The following is a 9,256-nucleotide window of genomic DNA, read 5'->3' on the forward strand; positions in this document are numbered from 1 at the left end:
TATATAAAATTTTTATAGGACCACATATATTATTCTTGGTTAGATGTTATCTAAATTATGTATTTATTTATTTTTAAAAGAGTTTTGCGTAGCTTCATTTTCACTGCTTAACGCATCAATCTTGTTCTAATGCATGACATTGACAGTTTGACACAGACAAGATTTGGAAATAATTTTGATTGTTTTCTTCCAAGTATATACCTCTCCCGAGGTGGATGGCCAGGGGGAATTATATATTCGGGAGTCATTTGCCAGTTTATTAGCCACAAATCATATATACTCGCACATCATAATTCAATTGACAAGGTACAACAAGCAATGGTGCAATGCCATCCTTCCACATTCTTCAAAAATTTCCGTTCATTTATGTTTCAAGCAAAGATTATTAAAATACGCGCGCATCTTATCTTTTATTTCTTCAAATTCCGTTCTATGCCGCTACCAAAATCCTTCTCTTATGACGACCAGATTCGCGCAGACGACGATGATGAATAGCCTTCAACCTCTCCCTCGTGCTCAGCAATTCCATCTCTTTTCTCTCATCAATCAAAATTTGCTGGCCTCGACATTCTTCGCTGCAAAATCCCTGATCCCCCCTGCTTTTATTTATTTATTTTTTAGTTCGGCAACAATTAAACTAATCGAACAGAAAGAAGAAATCTGAAGAATTCGAAAGCTCAGATTCATAAAAGAGCTTGAGGAAATGATAGTCGAATACCTATACATATACACATCCTTATGAGGACTCAGCTCAGATTTGCACAGGAAGCAAGTTTTCAGAAAGCCCAACTGCGTGGCAGAGGAAGAAGCCCCGAGGCTGAGCAAATGATGAGGCGCGCAGGGCTTGAGGCAAGACTTGATCACGACGTTCGATTGGCGCACGGAATGCTGAATGAGAATCCGAAGCCCTTCGAGTCGCTCGATTGCTCCTCTCGAGCTGCGTTCGAGCTCTCCGACGGCCGCACTGGGCTCCGTGGCCTCCCAGACTTCCTCCCCTACATGGAAGATGCTCTGAGTTCTCGGGAGCATCTTTGGATCAAGGGAGGGAGGGAGGGAGGAAGGAATTACGAGAGCGGAATTGTGGAGCAGTGGAATGGCAGGGTATTGAGTGGGAGGGAAGGAGTGATGGGTACTTAAAACTACTCTGTGGCCACAAGAGGACCCATCATTTGTTTCACATGACACATTGAAATCTTCATGTTGCTTGACAAGGCTATTCAGTCTTCCTGTTTTCAGCAAGGGCATGCATTGACGCAACCAAATTGGATTACCAAAACTTCTGATCGACATGTGAGAGATGGGCCGAGCTAATTAACTACTCGTAACGCTATATATATATATAGCAATATCATGTGAGTTTCAGGGGTGCTCTTGCTCGTTAAAATGATCAAGGTTTGTTAACTCTTCCATAATTTTCTTTACTGAGGTTCTCCCTCATAATAAACGAACATGGATATTGATTCATTCCGAACCCGGAAGGAGCTGGTACAAGTAGCTTTAAAAGATGATTGGGTATGATGAGGCTACGAAGCAAGCCAGAAAGCAGAAACAATGAATCAGCAATGTTGAGAGACCAAAAGTATCGAAGACGACATCTCATTTAAGGCCTTTGCGTTTGTCGCTTTCTAATCAATCTTTTCTGTTTTGTTTTGTTTTTTTCTTCCATTTCCCTTTACCCGAATGTATTAAAGAAATTGCAAGTAAAGAGAAGGAAACTTGCAGCACCTGTATCAGTTTATCCACTATTAATTGCTTCGATCATTCGACTGATCATGAAATTACTCTCGGCAAAACAACTTACTGTAGGTCATGATGAAAATCAAACTGCCGTGAGCAGATCACTCGTATTTTATTATTAGCAAATTTATCTCGAAAAGAAGTGGTCCTGTTCAATCAAGCTGACAACAATGGCTTAAATGCTAAGTGGATCTCAAAAGTTAGTAGGTTTTGGAATATAATTCAGTACTGCTACCTAAACTGGTGAAATATTTTGTGCTTGGTAGCTGAACACTCCACGTGGAAAGGAAAAAGGAAGGACAACTCAAATGGTGCATCAACAGATGCTCTTCTATTGCCAAGTTGCCAACTAATATTAGAGAAGCTAACTATGCTTCAAAAAGGCTACATGGCTTGTTTCCGTTTTTCTGTGTACCCGAGTCCATTAGAATCCAATTCTTTGCTAGAAAGCACACAATGTTATTGGAGAGTTAATTATTCGTAATTAGTATCTTATTTTAATTATCTCATCCGGCCTAATGCCCAATGAAGGATAATTTTACTGAACTTACAATACTGTCGTACAGATGCTTTATTGCATTTTAATTATAAAGCAAGCTGATTATTATAGATGAAGTAATCATCTTCCTCCCTTGGTTGTATTTGGAATTCTTGTCTTGATTAAGGAGATAAAGTCTTGTAGGAAGCTATTCGAATATAGCTTCTGCGGTTGCTTTCATTCTCCTCCACGGTTTTCTTGAGCCTCACACAAACAATAGGGTGGAAATAGCTTGTACTCAAGAAAAAAGATCTGATAGAGCTAAAATCTGCAAAGATTTCTTCTTGATTGATGGTGTCATTTATTTTCTCTTCAAAGGAACATTCTCATCAGCCTGTGACTTGCTGATCTTTAAGTCATGACAGAAGCTAAAGATAACTACCTGTTTTAATTAAGAGAGATGATCTTCTGAGATCAGAATTTACCAGTTTTTTTTAAAATATATATATATATACACTAAAAGATTGTTACCTTCAGTAGTGGAAAAGCAAAATAAAAGATTTTTGGCAATTAATTGATGTGATGTGATGTGATGATGTCCTTTTAGCACTAAAACCCATCTTTCAAAAGAAGAACCACACAAAGTTGGACCAGCAAAAAGGAAATTCAGAAAAGATTAAATAAATGAAACCACACTTACACAACAATTTCAACCCATGATTTGAAAGGTAAAAGCGATGGAAACGTGATATAATGATAATTTTGTGACAGGATTTGCAAGACTGCTAGTTCTGAAGCATACTTGATCTGAGAGGAATTAAGATCAGCCACTGATTAACTATGTAGTTATCCGTCTGGCCAGCCCTTATTTTGTCCGTGCTCTTCTCCTTTCCATCTTTGAAGACAACGTTACAACTTATTCTGTATACGATGCAGAATTCCAAATTTTGCACAGTGTGCATGATTTGGACCTTACTGAACACTGCCCAACTCCTGCTCAGTTGTCAGAAAGAAAAGAAAAAGGACGAGCAAACAATATGATGATCCAATCAAGCTTAAGATCAAGTTGTTGGAGTAACTTTTACACATGAATCAAGATTAGCTCACCTTAAATCCTTGAATGACACTACTGAATTAAGCTTGTACCTTAGCTTATTTTCGTGTTTCCTTCCTTTTGCTACATCCTACAAGTCTTAATCTCTTAAAATGATAATTTACTGCATCCGGATCTGGCCATGGTGGTTGCAACCATGTCAGTGTTTCATCAAGAAGAAATGACATCAAAAATGATTTCCAATCCGAGAGACATACTGCTGGTGAGAACAGGGTATTCATTTGATCCAACTGCTTCACAGCCATGCTACTTTTCAATGTGCATTAGTTGTCTTGTTTTTCTTTCCCTCAAAAGTTGCCACTCATGCTTACCAAAATTTGAGGTCTAAAAAATGCTTGAGGATAGCAAACTTTTTTTTATTTGAAGACTATGCCAGTTTGTCACTTTCATTCTGTCTATATTATCTCAAGCTTCATCTACTTATATATGATCTAAGATCAAATCTACTAGAAGTATAAGTTACAGCAACATTGTTCTAATTTACTAACAACTTTTTCCCGTCAATTTCTGTCGTTAACATACAACGATAGTTTTGGGAGAGTATGGAGCAGTTTTCAGAAATAAAAGAACTTTCTAACAACTTTTTGCAACCAAACAAAGTCTTAGAAATTGAATGATTTAATTTTGGTTAAGATCTTAATTTTAAGTCACAATTCTTTACTTTTCAATATCTCAAAAATATATCGTTCAAGGGTGTATGATGTTTTCCGATCAATACCAGTGATCTTGTCCGAGAGTCAAGGTAATGGATGCTGAAGACGTGGTGCTCCCGTTAACTGTTGGTGGACTCTTCGTCAATGAAGTCTGCAACCACAACAACGTCAGTGCCGAGCCGAGGAGGGGTTCCCCGACGATGACTCTCCGACGCTCAAGTCAAACACCGATGACGTAGAAAAAATGAGGAAACAAAATGGCAGAGTAACTGTAGCTACAGTAGAGATTATGCATACCTCTGTCGAAGATTGAGAGTCTTTATATAGGACTCCCAGAGAGTGGGTGCACGTTTCTCGAGATGCACACGCTCCTCAAAGTATATCCTAAAAAGACTTGTCAGAAAAGTGTCTCTGACACTATACCTTAATGACCCAAGCATATCTCTGACAAGATAGCGAAAATTTTCGTCGTACGATCTTCTGTCTGACCATGCCACCAAACATGCCGATTGTCGGCAGCACAGGTTCCCAGAAGGATATCCTCTGATCCTTTTTTTTGTCTATTACAGGCCGAGCGGAAGAGCCGCTCGGCCAGCCCTCGGCCGCCCGGACGATCTTGTCCTCGGGTCGAGCCGAAAGGCTGCCCGACCAATATCCTGTCCGGGCTCTGCTGTTATGTCGATCAGAGGGGCTATGTCTGAATGTAGTCTGCTTAGTCATCACTGTTTTGCCGATGTGAGTCCGAGCGGGCTCGCCGTTAGGCGTATACCTTGTCTGTTTGAGCTCCGGAAGCTCGGTACATGACCGAGCTATGCTAACATCTGCTTCATGTAGGCTCAACGATTCTCCCTCCCGGTGGAGAAAGGGGGTTGCTCAATCGAATGATAATACCAAGCATCGACCAATTTGACTTTGACCTCCACCATATCATTGATCATCTTGCTGCCCGATCCCCTCCTTATCACCGAATCAACCGGAAAAAAAAAACTTTCTAGAATTGCATCTCTTTGTTTTCGCTTTACAAAGTTTCCTCCAACCTAATCAACTTCAACGTTCTCAAATTATTACCTTATCTATTATGAAAATTGATAAATGATCCCTGAAATAATTGGTACTTTCGTGCATGAACACTGTCATGGTACGAGTGCAACAGGAAGAGGATAATATAAAAAATCGAAGTGGAATTGACCTTGCAACTAATAATCTTATCTTCACATTAAGCACGAGGATCGAATTTGTCAATCGAGTAATTAACCAATGCACGACATGGTTATCACTTAATTAATCGAATTGTAGACAAAAAAAACTAATTTGGGTCATGAAGAGCCAGCAGTTTCCTTAAGCTATATAAAGCCAAAGGTCGTCCTTTCCTCCTTGACTTCTCCTGATAGAATTGAAGAGGAATGACCACCATGGCAATCACATTGTCTCACAGTAACATCATCATTCCAAGAAACCCAACTGAGAAGAGCAGGAGAGCTTGCTTGTGCCATAACAGCAAAATCATTCCTGCCGCATCAGTTTCGATTAACAAGTTGCCAAGAGGCATAAAGGTATGATATTTTCTTTTTGGAAAAAGTTTTGGATTTGAGAAAACAAGCAACATAGTTTTTGCTCAAGTTAATGTCATCTAGCTGTGATCAGGTTTTTGAGGATCAAGAAATGGGAGTGATATGCTTCAGATATGAAAATGGGGAAATAGTATGTGAAGGATTTGATGAAGGGCCCCGGTTTGTTCGATCCGATTTTGTGCGAAAAAGATTGGGAAGAAGGTAGCGTTGACTGAAACAAAACTTGATTAAAACAGTAGAAAATGGGCAAACTATCTTGTTAATTATTCTATTTTTTTTTTTACAGGAATAAAGAGTTTCAGATCCCAAGCTTTCTGAAAATATATAACTCTGGATCATGACTTCTGATGGTGTATTGGAAAGACGGTTAGATAAGTAAATAAGAGTCGAAGCTTTAGGAATTCACCTTGCTGTTGTAAATGCATGCAGTGAAGTATTGAATGTAAAATTTGGTATCTGCTGTGAAAGTTCCAGGCTTGTAATCAGTGAACACCAATTTAATTATATCGTGCATTGGAAAGAAAACTTCTTTTTTCTTCGTATGCACGGGTGACTCCCTTTCCGCACTAAATGACAGGTCGGACCACCAACCTCTCCCGAGCTGAAGAAATTTAAGACTCGACCAGACTATCTTCAAGCAGCGAATCTGCTAGCCGATCTGAAGCTCGACATCAACAAGCTTCTTCCTGAAGGAGTGATGTATATATTCGGTTTGAGTCCGATCCGGACCCCGCTCTTGAGCAGCTTTGGTAAGAACTTCACTTGTGCATTTGCCTTGAGTTCTAACTGATTTCTTTCTCCTTTCTTTGCAGCGAACATCGTAATGGAGTCGGCGCTGTTCGGGATTTTGAAAAAGAAGGCGGTCGCGCTCGAAATTGTAGCGGCCAAGGAAATGGAGCAATTGGGCATTGCTCCGGTCGGCTCTCACGAGGACGAGAGTGAAACGCAGGCAGGGGAGTCGGTCGCTCAGGCTTCGCCTACGGATACGACTGGCGGTGCAACTCCTAGCAAGGAACCGATCGTTCGGGAAGAAGACTCCGAATCGGAGGACGAGCTCCCGCTAGACAGGAAAAGATGGCGAGTTGAGAAGCCTCTTCGTTCTGCAACCTCCGCAGTGCAAGCGTCTGAGCGGATGGACACCGCCTCTCAACGCGGCAAAGCACCATCGGTCGAGGCGCTCTCCTCCGACCGGACTCCCTCTCAGCTGGATGCGCCTGCGACCCCCATCGAAGCGGTGCCGGTTAGCTCCCTTCCTCCTGCATCACGCCGAGTCCTCCGCTCGGGCATTTTGTCCATAATGTCCAGCCCCGCCTCAGATCCTTTGGCGTCCGCTCAGACGACTCCGGGTCGGCGCCGCACTATTAGGGTCACCCTACATCTCTCTATCGAGGCGTTCATGGCCGAGTCTGATCGGCCAACAGCTCCTGAATATATGATCACTATGAAGGGGGCTCTCGCTGAGATGTGGGCGGACGCTCGGGCCCGTGTGGCCATGATACCGCTCGACAAGCTGGCTAACAGCCACATGCAGCAGTCCACAGGGGTAAGCTTTATTTCTTCTTTATGTAGTCTTCCCGATCGGCCTTTTAACCTTTCTGTGTACATCAGCGATGGGTGGAAGAGATTGTTGTCTCCAACCGCTTGGCTATGGTGGAGGAGGAGCTGAAGAGGCTGAAGAGTCAGGGCGGCCCGTCTTCTTCTCGAGGCCCTTCTTATGCCGAGCTGCAGAAGGAGTTCACCAAAACCAAGGATCTGTTAGAGGCCGAGAGAAAGAAAACGGCCGATCAGGCGTACATGTTGGACCAGCTTAACAAGCATGTCAAAAGTTATGACCACAAAATTGAGCTCGCCACCACTCGGAAGAACACCGCCATTGCTGATCTGGAAAAAAAGAATGTGGAAGCCCGAGCTCTGGAGCAGCGTGTGAATGAGCTAGCCGAGCTGCTAGAAGGAGAGCAGAAAGGCCGCTCGGAGGAGGTGACCAAACTCAAGGACGATGTGAAGGGCCTGCAGGAGGCTCTAGATGCTTCCCGTGCCACCTTCAAGGAGTACCAAGAAGCGGAGCCAGGCCGCGTCGCAACTCTGAGGCAAAAATACATCCGGTCGGCGAAGTTTGTGGAGAAGGTTTGCGACTGGCTGGTCATCGCCTTCGAGTTGGCCATCACCGCCACAACGGCCATCGACTCAGCGCTCGGACAGGATCAGTGGGCAACGTTCATAAATGTCACTAATGGGAAGCATATGACGAGGAGCATTATCATCTGAATCACTTGTTGATGGTGATGAGGAAGTAGGCTGACATGGTGATGTAGATGACGGACTTGCATTATCCGAGGATTCAGAACTAGAGAGCATATTATCTTCGACCGGCAAGACTTCCAAGATTGGAGCAGCATCCTGAGGTGATTCTGATGGTATAGGGGAGTTATCAGAGAGCGGAGCAGGACCTAGGATGTCGTCATTTCTGACAATATTAGGTGGTATTAAGAAGGTGCCACCTGTATCTGAAGGAGAGATCGAAGAAGATACTGAAAAAGGGAATAGAGCCTCATCAAAAGTAACATGTCGTGAAATATAAATTCGACCTGTTGGTATATGTAAGCAACGATAACCATGGTGTAAATTGTTGTAACCAAGGAAAACACATTGTAGTGAACGAGAGTCAAGTTTATGCTTAGAGTAGGGGTGTAACCATGGATAACATGCACAACCAAAAAGTTGAAGGAAAGTGTAATTAGAAGTTTGATTATAAAGTGTTTCAAAAGGACATTTATGATTGAGCAATGGAGCAGGAAGTCGATTTATGAGATATACAGCAGTGGTAACAACTTCATCCCAAAATTTACGTGGAACTGATGCATGATGAAGAAGAGCTAAGGCAGTTTCGACTATGTGTCTATGTTTTCTCTCAGCATAGCCATTTTGTTCTGGAGTGTGAGGACAAGAGACTCGATAAACAATTCTACAAGAGACAAGATAACGATGGAGAGCTTGATATTCACCTCCCCAATCAGAATGAAAAGAAAGTATTTTACGATTAAAATATCGTTCAACTTGATTTTGAAATTTACAGAATATATCCAATAAATCAGATTTTCTTTTCATAGGATAGAGACAAGTATATTTACTAAAATGATCAATAAAGGTAACATAATATTGGAAACCTTGGTTAGATAAAACAGGTACAGGGCCCCAAACATCAGAATGAATTAATTCAAGTGGGAAATTAGAAACATAATCAGATGAATAGAAAGGTAGCTTATGACTTTTAGATTCCATGCAGGCCCTACATGAATGAGATGGAGAGGAGGTAATGGAAGTAGGTAAACTATACCTATTGATGATTGACTGGACAATATGAAGAGAAGGATGACCAAGTCGAGCATGCCAAGCTGGTTTATTTGTGCATTCACCAACAAAAGCTTTGATTGAAGAACTTTGAAGATAGTAGAGGCCATTTTTTATTCTCCCATGAAACACAATAACATTTGTTCCTTTATCTTTTATAAGATAATGATTATGAAGAAACTCAAAAATGACATTGTTATCAAGACAAAATTGACGGGTAGAAAGTAAATTTTTAGTGATAGATGGAACATGAAAGATATTGCGCATGTGAAAAGTTCGATTAGATAAATGAATATATGTGTTTCCAAGATTAGCAATTTGTAAACTTGAGTCATCGCCTACTTGAACCGTATTT

General features: G+C 41.6%; 2 protein-coding genes across 3 annotated transcripts; one reads left to right on the top strand and one right to left on the bottom strand.

Annotated features, from left to right (window-relative positions):
• Positions 1–234: 234 nt before the first annotated feature.
• On the bottom strand, positions 235–1,462 carry LOC122027628. Of its 2 annotated transcripts, none has more exons than XM_042586618.1 (2): positions 719–1,462; positions 235–599 (listed from the first exon to the last, which is right to left on the bottom strand). In XM_042586618.1, the coding sequence occupies exons 1-2, from the start codon at positions 1,288–1,290 to the stop codon at positions 431–433; spliced, it is 741 nt and encodes a 246-aa protein (XP_042442552.1). In that variant the 5' UTR covers positions 1,291–1,462; the 3' UTR covers positions 235–430. The 2 variants fall into 2 exon arrangements, with proteins under 2 accessions (XP_042442552.1, XP_042442553.1); XM_042586619.1 differs by having other exon boundaries at positions 235–596; positions 719–1,310.
• Positions 1,463–5,143: 3,681 nt separating this feature from the next.
• Positions 5,144–7,822, top strand: LOC122026118. Its single transcript, XM_042584763.1, has 5 exons — positions 5,144–5,535; positions 5,627–5,754; positions 5,840–6,302; positions 6,366–7,096; positions 7,162–7,822. The coding sequence occupies exons 3-5, from the start codon at positions 6,251–6,253 to the stop codon at positions 7,816–7,818; spliced, it is 1,440 nt and encodes a 479-aa protein (XP_042440697.1). The 5' UTR covers positions 5,144–5,535; positions 5,627–5,754; positions 5,840–6,250; the 3' UTR covers positions 7,819–7,822.
• Positions 7,823–9,256: the final 1,434 nt, after the last annotated feature.

The sequence above is a fragment of the Zingiber officinale genome, chromosome 10A (assembly GCF_018446385.1).
Source record: "Zingiber officinale cultivar Zhangliang chromosome 10A, Zo_v1.1, whole genome shotgun sequence".
NCBI lineage: Eukaryota > Viridiplantae > Streptophyta > Magnoliopsida > Zingiberales > Zingiberaceae > Zingiber > Zingiber officinale.